Source organism: Abrus precatorius, unplaced genomic scaffold, assembly GCF_003935025.1.
Source record: "Abrus precatorius isolate BTA unplaced genomic scaffold, Abrus_2018 Scaffold1, whole genome shotgun sequence".
Taxonomy (NCBI): Eukaryota; Viridiplantae; Streptophyta; class Magnoliopsida; order Fabales; family Fabaceae; genus Abrus; species Abrus precatorius.
Genome location: NW_020874291.1, coordinates 3,356,790 through 3,373,517, shown reverse-complemented (window position 1 = coordinate 3,373,517; position 16,728 = coordinate 3,356,790). Strand labels below are relative to the sequence as shown.

General features: G+C 33.8%; 1 protein-coding gene across 1 annotated transcript; it reads left to right on the top strand.

Annotated features, from left to right (window-relative positions):
• The first annotated feature begins 10,527 nt into the window (after nt 1-10,527).
• Nucleotides 10,528-11,049, top strand: LOC113854746. Its single transcript, XM_027485940.1, has one exon. The coding sequence runs from the start codon at nt 10,528-10,530 to the stop codon at nt 11,047-11,049; it is 522 nt and encodes a 173-aa protein (XP_027341741.1).
• Nucleotides 11,050-16,728: the final 5,679 nt, after the last annotated feature.

Below are 16,728 nucleotides of genomic sequence, written 5' to 3'. Positions count from 1 at the left end.
GATGAAAATGTCACCTTCAATGTTTTTGAAGCTATGAAACATTTGGATGATAAGGAGCATTGTTAGCGCATTGATGTTGTTGATAATTTGGCTGTGAGAAATTTAAGACAAGCTGCCTATGACAATTCTCTTGAGATGCAAATGACCTTGACATAGAAGAGTGTTTGCTTAATTTGGAAGCGTTGCCTATTGACACCTTCTCAAATAGGCAAAGTGAGGAGTTGAAAAATGATATAGATGCACAGTTGGAGAAGCCAAAAATTGAGTTGAAAGAACTTCCCTCAAATTTCAAGTATGCCTTTCTAGATGAAAATGACACTAATTTTGTTATAATTAGTGACTAGTTAACACATTTAGAGGAAGAAAAATTGCTCCGTGTGCTTAGAAAGCATTAAGAAGCCATTGGTTGGAAATTTTTTTTTACTTGAAAGGGATAAGTCCAGTATTTTGTATGCACAAAATCATGTTGGAAGACAATTACAAGATAGTGGTATAGCCTCAAAGGATATTAAATCCTACAATGAAGGAGGTCGTGAAGAAAGAAGTTTTAAAGTTGCTTGAGGCCGGTATGATCTACCCAATTTCTGATAGTGCTTGGGTGAGCCTAGTATAAGTTGTACCTATGAAAGGTGGTATGATTGTGGTATGTAATGATAACAATGAGCTCATTCCCACTCGCACAGTGACTGATTGGAGGATGTGTATTGATTATCGAAGGTTAAATCAAGCCACAAGAACAGATCATTTTCCACTTCATTTCATGGATCAAATGCTTGGGAGACTAGCTGGCCATGCCTACTACTGCTTTCTTGACGGGTATTCTGGGTATAATTAGATCACGGTAGATCCTGAAGACCAAGAGAAAATAATATTCATATGTCTTTTTGGAGTTTTTGCATACCAGAGGATGCCATTTGGACTATGCAATACACCGGCAACATTTCAAAGGTGTATGCTTTCTATGTTCTCTAATATGATTGAAAAATTTATAGAGGTCTTTATGGATGATTTTTCAGTTTTTGGTTCATCTTTTAATACTTGCTTGACTAATTTCTTTGGTTTTGAAGAGATGTATTGGGACTAATTTGGTCCTTAAATGGGAGAAAGGCCATTTCATGGTCTGGGAAGGCATTGTGCTTGGTCATAAGATTTCTAGCAAAGGCATTGAAATGGACAAAGCCAAAGTAGATGTCATTGGAAAATTACCTTCACCTATGAATGTTAAGGGAATTAGAAATTTTTTATGCAGAATTTTATAAGTGGTTTATTAAAGATTTCTCTAAGATTGCTAAATCTTTGTGTGTTCTATTAAATAAAGATGTGTATTTTGATTTCAATGAAAAGTGTTTGCATGTATTCAATACTTTAAAGAAGAAATTAATTTCTACTCCCATTATTTCTGCACCTGATTGGAACTTGAAATTTGAACTCATGTGTAATGCAAGCGACTATGCAGTAGGGGCTGTTTTAAGGCAAAGAAAAAGGAAAATTTTTCATGTCATTTACTATGCTAATAAAGTTTTGAATGAAGCCCAACTAAATTATGCCACTATTGAAAAAGAGTTGCTTGTAGTTGATTTTGCCTTTGACAAGTTTAGATCATATCTTATTGGTTCTAAAGATGTCGTATATACTGATCATGCTGCATTAAAATATTTATTCAAAAAGGTTGATGCAAAACCAAGACTAATAAGATGGATTCTCTTGTTGCAGGAATTTGACTTAGAAATAAAAGACAAAAAAGGCAAAGAGAATGTGCTGACTGATCATTTGTCAAGGATAGGAGATAGAAGTGTCATTGTAAAGGAAAAGGAGATAATGGAGGAATTTCTAGATGAAAAGCTTTTGATGATCAAAGAAAGGCCATGGTTTGCAGATATAGAAAATTTTAAGGCAACAAATGTCATGCCCCAAGATCTTACATGGTAACAAAGAAAGAAATTTCTGCATGATGCTAATCATTTTTTGTGGCATGATCCCTTCTTGTTCAAGATTTGCCCAGATGGATTACTCAGAAGATGTGTGCCCATGGAAGAAGTTGATAGCATTCTATGAAATTGCCATAGCTCAGCATATGGAGGTCGTTATAACGGGGAAAGAACAGTCACCAAGGTGCTTCAAAGTAGATTTTATTGGCCTACACTATTCAAGGATGCTCACTAATTTGCAATGGCTTCTGACAATTGTTAAAGAGTGAGGAATATTTGAAAAGAAATGAAATGCCCCTAACTAATATATGAGAAGTTGAATTGTTTGATGTTTGGGGAATCGACTTCTTGGGCCTATTTCTATCTTCCTTCTCTTATGTGTATATCCTAGTGGCAGTAGATTATGTCTCTTGTTGGATGGAAGCCATTCTAACATCAACCAATGATTCAAAAGTGGTAGTGTCATTCATCAAAAGGAATATTTTTCAAGGTTTGGAGTTCCTCGAGCTTTAATTAGTGATGGAGAAAGTCATTCTTGTAATTCAAAGTTGGAGAATGTGCTCAAGAAGTACAATGTTCATCATAAAATTACAACTCCATACCACTCTCAAACAAGTGGTTAAGTTGAAGTGTCCAGTAGAGAAATCAAGCGCATACTTGAAAAAATAGTGAATAATTCAAGGAAAGATTGGTCTAAGAAGTTAAAAGACACCTTATGGGCTTATAGAACTGCTTTCAAGACACCTATTGGACTGTCACCATATCAGCTTGTGTATGGGAAAGCATGCCCTTGCCATTAGAGATGGAACACAAGGCTTTTTGGGCATTGAAATTCCTTATTTTTTATTATCAAGCTGTTGGTGAGAAAAGATTCATTCAAGTTAATGAACTTGATGAAATGAGGCTCAATGCTTATGAGAATGCAAGAACATACAGGGAAAGGACCAAAACTTATCATGATAAAAATATTGTACGTACGAGTTTTGAGCCAGGTCAATTAGTCTTACTCTTTAACTCAAGACTTCGCTTATTTCCTGGAAAGCTAAAGTCTAGATGGTCTGGATCTTTTATGATAAAGAAAGTTTCCCCATTTGGTGCTATTGAATTGCAAGATCCTGAATTGGGAAGAACTTTTAAGGTTATGGGCCAAAGGTTGAAACTATATCTTGGAGGAGGTGTAGATAGGCAAAGATCTTCTATATCCCTTTCATCTCCACCATAAAAGCTAGTTTTGTCAAGCGAAGGACAGTAAACAAGCCCTCTATGGGAGACAACCCATAAGTTTTCTATATCTTTTTCTTTTGTTTAGTGTAGTTCATTTAGCTTGTTTCTAGTACTATGCATAATAAACACATTTTTGCATAATTGATGCATTTAGCATTGCATTTGTACATATGACATGTTTAGCTCATTATTTTGGTTTAGAGTTTATTTATGCAATGCATATTTTACTGTGTTAAACAATATTTTAGTTGCTTAGCATTATTGTTTGCATACATAGATAATTTTTAGTTACATCATGAATGATAAGTTTTAGAGTGAACAATTTTACAGCATAAATTGCATCTGCAGTTTATAGTTTTGCTACTCTGTTCAGCGCTAAAGCACACAAGTCTCAATGCCTTGGTACAGCTCAAGAATGAAGAAGTAGCTCTCAGGACATTTTGTGCGTAAGCACCAACTTCTTCGCGCCAAGGCTCTCTTTTCTATTGGAAGTAAAGTTCTCTGGATGTTTTGGGCTCAAGCGCAACATAGGAGCAAACAAAAAAAAAGGAAAAAAAAAAAAACCCTCGCTGTTTCAAAATCATAACTTTTCAATTTCAGTTTATATTTTTCCAAACACTTTTCTTCCCATCAATTCTCTTCTTATCTTTGTTTTGTTAGAACCCCACTGTGTTGTCAAGGTTTTGTGGGAATCCCCAATCACCATTGCATCTCTTATTCCCTCTTATTCCCTTTTTCCTTCTTCCACATTTCATCAACATCTCATAATGCCTCCAAAAAAAAAAAAAAAAAAAGTTGTAGATTCTATATCGAGAGAAAAAGGGAAAAATAATCGTAACCATAAAAAGGCCCAACAATCTCAAACAAATCTACTTGGAGAATTCGATTCATACAAATTCATCTAATCTGTCCATGAGAATCGGTTCAACACCTATACAATGATGCAACGATTTTTTTGAGAAAGGAGATTTTTGTTGGGACTAGAGACGTATCCTAAGATTAGGGTAGAGATAAAAAGAACAACTTGGCAACAACTAGTAACTCCACGAGGTAATGCTTGTAAAGTTTTGTTTAGAGAGTTATACGCTAATGCATTTATTCTAGAACCCCGACCTAAACTTATATAGTACAAATCTTTTGTGAGGGGCTATACCTTCTCTGATGACATAGACTCTGATGATGATGAATACAATGTTATGTTAGAATCAGATTGGGATAAGCAGGAAGTGTTGAGGGAAATTTGTTTACCAAGTGCTAAATGGAAAAGGAGAGGAAAATCAGCAAATGAAATATGTCTTTGGAAGGTTGCTCTAAAGTCCATTTCAAGAATTTGGTGCAATTTTTTGTAAGACAAGTTGTTGCCTGTATCCAACAATAGTGCCGTCACTAGAACCAGAGCACTTTTGTTGTATTGCATAATGAGTGTGGGAAGATTGATAGCTTCTAACATTCATCAGCTTGCTCAAGAAAAGAAAAAGAAAAACTTGGGGTATCCACAACTTCTCACTTCCATCATTAAAGCTGCAAGAGTGTTACAACCAATCATTGAGGTTTTAAAGCCAGAAAACTCCCTTACTAGAAAGTCAATTGATAATACTTTAGAGGGTATACTTGAAGAATTTGTCCAACTAATTGAAAAGGGTAAACCAATTTCATGTTCTATGCAACCTATTAAGGAAACAGTATACTACCCACAGTCTTATGAAATCAATAGCAAGGAACCTTAATATTCCACATATACTTATTCCACATCTTCCTCCTTTGGATGAAATGGAACTTGCCTTTTTGATGCTGGAAGAGAATCAAACAATGATAAGAATAGGACTGATGAGGAATCTAAAGTGGAAAGCACTTAAGAGTCAGGAAGTGAAGATATTGAAAATTTTGAAAATTCAAATGAAGAGAATTCAGTGTAGTTCAGAGGCATAGTTGTTTTTAATTAGAGTTTGTTTTATCATTTTTTTTTTGTTTTGTTCTTTATTTAAGACTATTGTTCATGTTATGTGTTTTATGTTCTGATGTGTTTGGTTGATTGTGATTTTTAATTTTCCAAAATTATGTTATGACATATTTGTAACCTTGGCTTTATGAGTTTGGCAAGGGACGAACAAAGGACACTATTGATGGTGACCTCAAAAGTTCTAGAATTGATTTGATGCACCATTACAAAGAGATAGGGGAGTATTTATTGTCTTAAAATATATCCTAAGATTGTGTTAATGTGATTATCTATGTCATTGGTCATTTGTTTGTTTATTTGTTTTTCATTGCTCTTTTAGCTCAGCTCATAATATGTGAGATTATTTTAGTTTGAGGACTTATACCAAATTTTAGTTGCTCTGGCAAATTCTTGAAATATGTTGATGAAAAAGTATTCTGCTAAAGAGTATTAGTGCATCTCTTTTCTAAATAGAAAATGTTTTGGAAGTAGCTCATGTGCAAATTTTTATGCTTTTTTAAAATTGATGTGTTGAAAATTAATAAAAGAAAAAGATATTATATGGATATAGTGGGGGCTCTACTCCACTGCTTGCAATGTCTTGATTAACCAAGGAGTGGGGCTAATCACCTAAATCACTTGAGTGAAAGAGCATTGTTAAGTAAGAGTAAGTCATTGAAGCTTAATCAGTTGAATGTGGGATTAGGCAATGTTCTTTCACCACATCCTGGAACCCCTGTCCAAAAAAAAAATAAAAAAGAAAAATGAAAAAAGTAAGGAACAAAAAAGAAAAAGAAATTATTCATGTTCAGTTTCAGTAACCAACTTCAATTTAATCATTGATTTTTAAGGGTTGTATAAAGGTTTGCATTTGTACTTACTTTTGGATTTACTTGATTTGCATAAATGCACTATTTGATTTGGCTTGATACTTATAATCTACTTATAATTGTTCTCTTATTAAGATTTTCTCACTATTTATTTGAGCTGCTTTTTGAAATTGTATGTTTGTTAGTTGTCTGTGTTTGCTTGGGGACAAGAAAACAGCTAAGTGTGGGCGAGTTTGTTAAGAGTCTACTAATGTGTAGTTTTTAGTTAATTTTAATCTTCTTTTCTTCTTCTTTAACTTCTTATTTTTCAATTTTTTTTCCAAATTTATTAGTATTCTAGCTTTTCAAATTTTCTTACCTTACTACTAGTTTGGTGAAAATTGGTAAAGTTTGGATATTCATTGCAGGTTATTCAGCGCTAAGGCACAGACCTATGTGTGCCAGGGCACCACTCAAGTGTGACAATGTGCTCTTAGGTCATCTTATGCCGAGGTGCAAGCTTGTGTGCACTAAGGCTCTTATCACGATTAGCTAATGAAGTTGTAGGACTTTCGGTGCCCAAGTGCAGACATTTATGTACCAAGACGCAAACTTACTGATGTGGACAAGAATACATATTGTGTAAGATAAAAGGGATTGGGAGACACATTGTAGTGGAGGCAGGGTTTTTTATGAGAAAGAACCAAGGGGCAACTCTTTTAGGACAAGAAGACCAGACCCATACTTGGGTCATTGGAGAGAAAGATTGGAGAAGATTTCCAAACTCATTTTCTTCTCAAGAACATGGCTAAGGGAGCCTCTCTTTCTTTTCTTGTGTTTTGCAGTGATTGATTGTTAAACATTTTGTAGTTAGGGTTGATATATCCCTTTGGGATTGTGATATAATTAGATTCTTAACTTTATTTTAAGCTTCTTTTGATGTTAGCTTGTAAATTTGTTCTTAATGCTTGGTATGAACTAGCTAATCATGGTTTGTTTTGATGAACCTTCTTGACATTGGAAAATGTAATAAGTGGTTGTGCTTCATGATTTACTTGCCTCATCATCTAATTTTCTAGAAATAGAAATTATTGGGTGTATGATCTTTTGATTTTCTTATGCTCTAAAACCTTAGACTCATACATTTGGAATTAAAGAATTAGTCTTTGTGTATGAGTTCAAGAGAATTTGTGTACCAAGGAATTTGATATGAATTAATTTAGTGGAAACTTTTCCTAACATCTTCAGAGCTTGAACTAGTAGGGGAGTTTAGTTTATCACATGAATTATGGGTGAAGTCTAATCTTAACTATCTTGTCATTAGATTTTCTCATCTTATTTTAGATTTTGTTGTTTATTTACTTGCAAAGTGAATAAAATTTGTATTTTAGAGTCCCTTTCAATCCTAATCGCATTCAATTAGTTCAATTTAGTGAATCAATACCTGTTTTCATCAATCTCTGCGAGAACAATACTTTACTTTCACTATATTTCTTGTACAATTCAGTGCACTTGTTGAAGGCGTTGTCAACCATCAAATAGACATTGTGTCTCTCATGGAAGCTTTGATGTCACACATGCTAGAATATAAAGCTAAAGTTATTGCATCTAAGGATATAAATATGGTTTTAGGGATGATGAAATAGTTAGATCTATTTTAGAGGAGTTTAATATTCCTGTAGATAGTGTTGGATTTAGTCTAGATAGTAATATCACTTAGAATCTTTGTCCTGAACTTAAAATTCCTCTCAAGGGTTAGAAGCTATAGAGCTCTCCCTGGAAATTTATCCTTTTAGTGTAACTTCTAGGTAAATCTATCAGCTTTAATTTCTTTAATAAAAAACTAGGAACTATTTAGGAGAAAAATGGTCAACTTAAAATACTGGATCTAAACAATTATTAACCATGGTTAATCTTGGACCATTTGATGATTTTTGGTTAGTCTTATACCATTATCTTCTTGTTCAGATGTGGACGCCTTTATTTATGCATATAAACCATAACCTAAGGCAAATTGCACTCTAGGTACATATACTTGATTTATCCCTAAAATTATATAATGAAAAGTTCTTATGGCAAGTTGGGGCCTATTTGGGCTCTATGTTAAAAATAGATCCTCATACCTCCTTAATATCTAGAGGCAAATTTGCAAGAATTTGTGTTGAGCTGATCTGAATAAGCAATTAGTTTCTTCTTTTAAAGTTTTAGGCCAAGATATTATGGTTGAATATAGGGGACTGCACCTCATATGTTTTGATTGTGAAAGGTATTTGGCATAGAGTGGATTCATGCATTGATAATCCTAAAATTAATCAAGGAAATAAAGACTCTAAACCTGATACAAATACTTCATTAACAAATAATAGGAACGAAAATCCCTTCCTTAAGGATAATTTAGCGGTAAACTCTCAAAATGGTCAAAAGGATGAGCTAGGGGAGGAAAAGGGTAAATTTGGGCCTTGGATGCTAGCCAAAAAACTCCTCAAGAAGAAATATGGACAATCAAGATTCATAGGTTTGATAAATCCATATTTTACTGGAATTTTAGTTAATTTTTTGGTAGCTTTTTAATAGAAAATTGTAGTAGGAAGGTTAAAAACTCATAAAAAATGATAATTATTCAAATAAGTTTAATTTTGTTTAAAGTAAATCAAATTGTTTAGATTTAATAGAATTTTTATGTAATTTTATTGTTGAAATAAATTTGTAGGAAATTTTGAGCCTAGGCACATGAGTGAAAGACATTTAGAGGTCAATATGGAGGAATGTGATCACTTTGAACCCAAAATGTTAACACTTCAGAGGGTTAGAAGATAAATTAAGTGAATCGTAGACACTTTTGTCAGCAGGAGTGAAGACTTCAAAGGATAAGAGACATCAATACACTGCACGTCACTACTTTGAGAAACAAAAGTAGTCATTTTGTAGGCTTTGAGAAGGAGTACATGGTCGCTTTTGGAATTAAAAGTGACAACTACAAAAGTTATTTGGAGGGACCCTAGTGCACGTAACCACTTTTAGTAGTGAAAGTAATGACTTTGAAGGATGTTTGGATAGAAAAGCATGTGCCTAAACATGCTCAAGACCAAAAGTGGATGTTCCAAAAGTCTACCATGAGAAATACTGATGCGCGTTAACACTTTGTCCACCAAAAGTGGTTACGTGCAAGCCTATTTGTAGAAATTAAGCTGCACGTGGTTAGTTTTAGAGCCAAGAGTGAACATTCTAGAGAGGGTGTTATGCAGAAACTATGCGTGTAATCAATTTTCCCACTAAAAGTGATTATGCAAAAAATGCGGGAAAAATTATAAATAGCTCCAAACTCATATTTTAAGTAGCTTTTTCTTAGTTTTTTCTTTTTCACACCTTAGGACAGTCAGAGAGAGAAGATTAGGGGCGATTCCAATTTTTAAATCTTGAGGGATCAAGTTAGGATTGGAATCATGAAGATTATCTTCAACTTTTTTCCTTCTACTCATTCTTTCTCTCATTCCTTTGTAATGTTGTTCTAATTCTTCTTTGTTAGGGATTCTTAGATACGAATTTGGTGGATGCGGTTGCAGGAGGTTCTTTGAACACTAAATCTTTAAAAGAGGCACAAAGGATTATTAAGATGATGACTTTTTTTATGTATCAAAATTTTAACTCAAGACATTCTAGAAAAAATAGTGGATATGAAGCTAAAACTATAGAGACTTTGCTTGCACAAAATCAATTATTTTCTAAGCAAATTGCAACTTTAACTTAGCAGATCAGTAACTTACAAGCTAGAAATATTTCAAACACTTAACTGATCTGTGATTTTTGTGGAGGCAACCATGCTAATGGTGCATGTGATGTACCTACACCAGAACCACAAGAGCAGGTCAACTACATAACAGTCTGTTCCTCAATAATCTTTTCCCCCTGATTTTCAATATCCAACCAACAAAAATCAACAATTTACAAATAGAATCCTTAAAACTCTACTGTGAAGAATACTAACTCATCTATTCCTTTTTCAAGTGGAAGAACTTCACAACAGCATCAATTTTTTTAAGGCAATTCTTCTACTCAACCTCAAAGAACTCAGAATTCTTCAAAATCTATGACTGAGAGAATGAATAAGATGGAAGAGACTATGCTGCAGTTTATGAAGGTCACTCAAACTAGCCTTAAAAATCAAAAAGCTTCTATGAAGAAGTTAGAAACTCAGATTGGGCAGTTAGCTGAACAATTAGAAAATAGAGATGAGGGAAGATTTCCTAGCAACACAATGATTAATCCTAAAGAGTAGTGTCAAGCCATAACAATAAGAAATGAAGTTGTGGTAGCTAGCCCAAAGCCTGTAGAGAACAGGGTTAACAATCCAGCAGAGGAAAGAAGAGTATAGGAAGATTTGCAGCAAGAGAATTTAAAATTGTTAAAAAGAGAACATTCAGAAAATGAAGTTCCTCTTAATTCTGAGAGAAAAACAAAGAAGAAGCTTTTCAAGGAAGCTTGTAGACCAATTGACACAGAGAAATACAAAAGGCTACCTTATCCTCAAAGAGTGCAGAATCCTAAACAAGCAGAGCAATTTGAGAGATTTGTAAATGTATTCAAGAAGCTGTAGATTAATATCCTTTTTGCGAAAGCATTGGAACAAATGTCATCTTATGCCAAGTTCATGAAGGAGCTATTGTCTAAGAAAAGTAAGTTGGAACATGACAAGACAATACCGTTAACTGAAGAATGCAGTGCTATTCTTAAAAGAAAACTTCCTCAAAAACTCAAAGATCCAAGATCTTTTAACATCCTTTGTGAAATTGGAAAATGCACTGTGGGAAAAGCTTTATGTGATCTAAGGGCAAGCATTAATCTCATACCCTTAGCTATCATGAAGAAGTTGGGAATAGAAGAAGTGAAACCAATCAACATTACACTACAATTAGCTGATAGATCTTATACATATCCATATGCAGTTGTAGAAGACTTATTGGTTAAGGTTGACAAATTTATTTTTCCTGCAGATTTTGTCATTTTAGATATGGAAGTGGATGCAAATATACCATTAATTCTGGGTAGACGATTTCTTGCAACTGGAAGAGCTCTTATTGATGTGCAAAAAAGAGAACTCATGCTTAGAGTGCAGGATGAAAATGTGATATTTAACATGTATGAGAGTTGATGTACTAGATTCTCTTGTTACTCCTTATCATTTTGATAAATTTGATGAAATTTTCATGTTGAGAGAAACTATAATTGCAAGTAATTTTCAATCTGTTATGAACAAAGAACATCTCATGGAATATATGCAACAATTGGAGATTCATTTGATGATTGCTTATCTAATTTGTCTACTATTTTGTAGAGGTGTCAAGACACTAATTTGGTGTTGAATTGAGAAAAATGCCACTTTATGGTTCAAGAAGGCATAGTGCTTGGCCATTAGATATTTGTGAAAGGGATGGAGGTTGACCAAACTAAAATAGAAGTGATTAGTAAATTACTTCCACCTATGAATGTAAAAGGAATTAGGAGTTTTTTAGGCCATGCAGGGTTCTATACGAGGTTTATTAAGTATTTTTCTAAAATTGTTAAGCCTCTTAGTGACTTGCTTGTAAAAGATGCAGAATTTGTATTTAATCAATCATGTTTGCATGCTTTCTCTACTTTAAAAGAAAATTTGACTTTTGCTCTAATACTTGTGAAACCTGATTGGACTCTACTTTTAAGTTAATGTGTGATGCAAGTGATAATGCAGTGGGTGTTGTATTAAGACAGAAAAAGATAAAAAGCTACATGTGATTTACTATGCTAGTAAAGTTCTAAATTTTGCATAGATAAACTACACAACCACTGAAAAGGAACTGCTAGTTATAGTATTTGCTTTCAATAAGTTTAGATCTTATTTGGTAGGTTCTAAGGTTGTAGTATATACTGACCATGCTGCTTTAAGATACTTGCTTTCTAAACAAGATACTAAACCAAGATTGCTAAGATGGATTCTTCTGCTCCAAGAATTTGAATTGGAAATCAAGGACAAGAAAGAGAAAGATAATGGTGTTGCAAACATTAATGAGGAGTTTCCTAATGAAAAATTGCTAGCTATGGAGGAATTACCTTGGTTTGTAGATATAATAAACTTTAAGGCCACTCAGCACATCTCAAAGAGAATGAGTTGGTAACAAAGAAAGAAATTCCTTCATGACAGCAAATTCTACATTTGGGAGGATCCTTATATGTTCAAAATTGGAGTAGATGGTCTATTAAGAAGAGAAAAGAAGGTAAGGAAGAACTCCATGAATCCAAGTCTCAAGCCTGATTCCTTTAGATTTGAGCCTTGAAATTCACCCTTAATCCTCTCTCTCTCAAACTCTCTAAGAGTTTAGAAATGAAAAATTATGAAATTATAAGTTTCTTTCTATTTATAACTTTTTCGCGCTTATGGCGTAATCACTTTTGGTGCCAAGAGTGTTTATATCTAGCTTGTTAGCTAATTGATGCCTCAGGAACGCTTACATTCTGCATTGAGAATGATTACGAGCAACCCTTTTTTTCTTGATAATATTTTGGAACACGCACTTTTTGCACTAAAAGTGTTTATGCACAAGTTCACAGCTTCTGAAGTGACTACTCTTGGTGTAAAAAGTAGCTATGTGCATGGTATTTCTACAATATAACTTCTGGAGTGACCACTTTTAGTCCCAAAAGTGGCTATACGCACGACAACTTTCTGAAATAAGCTTGCGCATAGCCACTTTATGCCCCTAAAGTGTCTACACGCACAACCTTTCTTCCCAAAAGCTTTCAAAGTGGCTACTTTCATCATAAAAAGCAGTTACACGCACCATGCTCTCGCTTCAACACCTATGTAGTGTCTACTTTTAACCCTAAAAGTGGCTACTTTCACTAGGAATTCCCTTTCAAAGCCTCTGAAGTGCCTACTTTTGACACAAAAAGTAACTACGTGCATCATACTTCACTTCATAAAAGTCTGAAATGTTTACTTTTTGTGCTTAAAGTAGCTACACCTAGTTCTGAATTGAATTCAGACTTCCAAAGTGTCCACTTTATGCACCCAGAGTGATTACATTAGACTCCTTTGATCACTTAAAGCTTCCAATTCATGTGTTTTCCTTAGTATATCTTGCAAAACCAATTCAATCAACAAAATTTGTATAAAAACACTATTAAAATCAAACAAATTGAGTCAATAAAAGTAAAAAAAAATTAAATTTATTGAACAATTATATTTTTTTATGTAATTTTCATCTTGCAATTTACTCTTCTCTATTAAAAAGATCCTAGAAACTAACTAAAAACCTAACAAAATGTGAATTTAGCAATGGTCATCACTAGATACTTCATTGATGTAGAGTAGAAACTTCAAAAGAAAGTGTTGAGTTTTGTAAAAGTTCCTACTCCAAGGCATGTGGCTGATGCAATTCTTAAATGCTTGAAAGCACGGGGAATTGAAAACATTTTTTTCTACTTCCAATTGAAAATGCATCTTATAAAGATTCATGTTTAAGAAGTTTTAACGATAATTTGTCAATAAATAATAAACTATTTCTTGGTAGTGCACTGTTATGTGTTAGATGTTGCGCACATATATAAAATATATTAATACAAGATGGTTTTAGTAAGATTAAGGATGTGATTTATAATATTCATAGAAGTGTAAAGTATATCAATTACAATGATGCAATGTTAAAGGCCTTTTGTGACATTAAACAAAAGGGGTTGAAAGATAAAAAGTTTATACTTGATTTTCCAACAAGATGGAATTCCACATTTCAAATATTTTTAATGATATTGAAGTTAAAGATTGCATTTCTATCTTATAAGGAGAAAGCGTCACATTATGACTACAAACCTTCAAATGCAAATTGGGATAAGGTTAAGAAAACTTGTCAGTTTGTAGAAGTATTATATCTAGCCACTCATGTAATTTCAGGTAGTGAATATCCCACTGCCAATTTGTACCTTATAGAAGTTTGGAGGGTAAAACAAGAAATTAATGATGTAGTACATAGGCACCCATTCATACTTAAAGCAAAAAATTGTCCTTATTGTTTGAAAAAATTAAATGCATGCAAAAAGGCCTAAAAAATAAAAAGGAAAGAGACTCTCTAATAAGTCTAGGAAAACTGCCTATTTGAGAGTCACGATGTGATTCCTTAGGTGCAACAACTTCTGGTGTTGTAACACAGTCGTGCTAAACCATGTGCACACCCATGCTTATAAAGTAGAACTCTTTTTCTTTAGCTACGACTGCATGCCCGACAATGCATGCCACTAAGCACAGGAGTGCTTATGAATCAAAGCTCAAAATGTGTACGTAGTATTGTTCAACTCAGATCTTTTGAGCTCCTAGTATGCTTATTCTTCATCCTAAGAAGAACAATAAACAAAATAAATGTAAAATAAATAAAGAAAGGTAATAACTTGAAATGAAATATGTTAGTTGCCTCTTGTGAGGCTTGTTTAATGTCATGAGCCTAACGATCCTATTAGACTATGGTAGGAAGAAGGCATGAATCCTAGAGGTACTCCCTTGATATGTAGTTGTCTTCTTGACAGCTTCTCCTCCATAACACCCTTAGATTGCTTGTTCCTTTCCCTTCTTCTTGGAGTTCCATGCTGCACTGAATTGAAAGATGAAGATGTAATATTCACAATGCTTATAAAGTTACAAGACTCTTGGCAAAAAAGATAGTTTAAAAAATTGAAAACTTGAAAAACGACTTCCTCATCATCTAGCCTCAAGGTAAGCTTTCCTTCTTGAACATCTATGATGGCCCTTACAGTAGACAAGAAAGATCTTCATAGGATGATGGGTACATCATCATGCTTTTCCATGTCAAGCACCCTAAGATTAGCAGGAAATATGAACTCTCCAACCTTCACAAGCACATTTTCCACTATGTTTTTATGGTATGTGATTGATGATATGATTTTCGTTTGTATAAAGATTTGTCACCAATCTCATCAAAATATGCAAAATTTTTATGTAGTCTAGGATGCAAGCCTAGATTGTCTCCAATAAATTTGGTTGGTAACATACATTGAACATATTATAAACATTTACTTTCAAAGCAATTAAAAAAAAGGGGAGTTTTGTGTGATTCCAATTTTAATGTAAAGGCAAGTGATGAAATTAATGAGTTCAATCAATGAAATGTACCAATCCTTAGTTCATTCATATGATTCTATCCCTATTCCTCTCAAGATTCAATACTTTTCCTCTTCCTCTGAATTAGATTAACTCAACAAGCGAGAATTAACCTTAAAATCCCATACGAATTTAAGCAAATTTAATGGACTCCAACTCTTTTTCCCAAGATTACGCAACCTTCAAAATTAAATTAGGATTAAGTAAACCAAGTTAAGAATTTCATTAAAATGAAGTAGGGTTAATTAAGCAATGTCCCCCTCATTGAACCATTAATTCAATTCAAAGAGTTGGTAAATATAAATTCATGAAGGAAAGAGAATTATATTGACATTCATACCCAGGAATTCAAGAATCCATGAACTCACTAAGGATTACAAGAAACTTTAGCCCTTTATGAGGATGGGTCTTACAAATTTAAGATGAAAACAGAGGGAAATCAATGACATCAATGTAAAAATTAAAGGAAAGATGAAGAAGAAATGTGAATCAAACCCTAGGATTGGTCCTTGACTGTCACCCAAAGATGACCTAAGCTTTGCAAGTGTTTCCCAAAATGGCAAAAGAATCTTAAAGTGTGTAAAAGTTCCATACCCTAATTTCTAAAGTTCTATTTATAATGCAGAGATTTTTGCCCATAGTAACTACTATGGTTTCATAGTGATAACACGCAGTACTCCCACAGTAGCTACTATAGTTTCATAGTGGTTACGCACAGGTCACCATACTGTTGACTCTCTCTGGAGTGTTTACTATGGGTTCATAGTAGCTACGCGCAAAATTGGGTGACTTTGGCCTTCTCTGGAGTTTTCACTTTAGAATCAGAGTGATCACTTTGGTCTGCCCTAGAGTGTCTACTATGGAGCCAAAGTAGCTATGCGTATCACCTCTTCAAATTGGGGTCTCTATAGTGTCTACTATGGAATCAGAGTGATCCCTTTGGTCAGTCCTTCTGGATCTAGCTTGTTGTACTGTCCACTATGGAATCCAAAGTGGTCACTTTCAACTCAAACTTTCTCAAATGCTAAAAATCCATAGAATAAGTCTATAAATTCTTGCACAATTATTCAAATGATTAAAATTACAAATTATATCTATGTAAATCAATGTAAATTAACAAAAAATTAAGCAACCTATGATATTTGACCAAAATGGTGTTTCTATGTTATTTACACTTCCTAAGTCTATTTTTTCAATTAAAAAACACTAAAAAGATATGTAAAAATTCAATAAAATGTGGATTCATCAGTGATCAACCTATCTGCCAGCTGTAGTGACACAAAGGTTAATTTAGGGTTATGCATTCTAAAAAAACAAAATAAGGCATAAGGTTAATATTGTCTCCTAAATCACATAAGGCTTTATCAATATGAGTTTTTTTAATGGTGCAAGGGATAGTAAAACTTCTTGAACCCTTAAGCTTGGGCGAGAGCTTTTTAGGAACTATAGCTAAACACTCTTCAGTTACATTTGTAATCTCACGCTTTTTTAGCCTCCTTTTGTTGCTCAAGATTTCTTTCAAGAATTTGACATACTTTGCCATTTTGGATATCGCATCAACAAAAGGAAGATTGATGTGTACTTTGCCCAAAATATCTAAGAACTTGTCAAACTCTAGGTCATAAAGGGGTTGGCCTTGTAGTCATTGTGGGAAATGTATTCTAGGCTCATAGGGACTTGGCTACAGAA

What these genes read in the sequence shown, in the direction of transcription:
- LOC113854746 (XM_027485940.1), top strand. Translation starts at nt 10,528, where the DNA reads ATGTCATCTTATGCCAAGTTCATGAAGGAGCTATTGTCTAAGAAAAGT.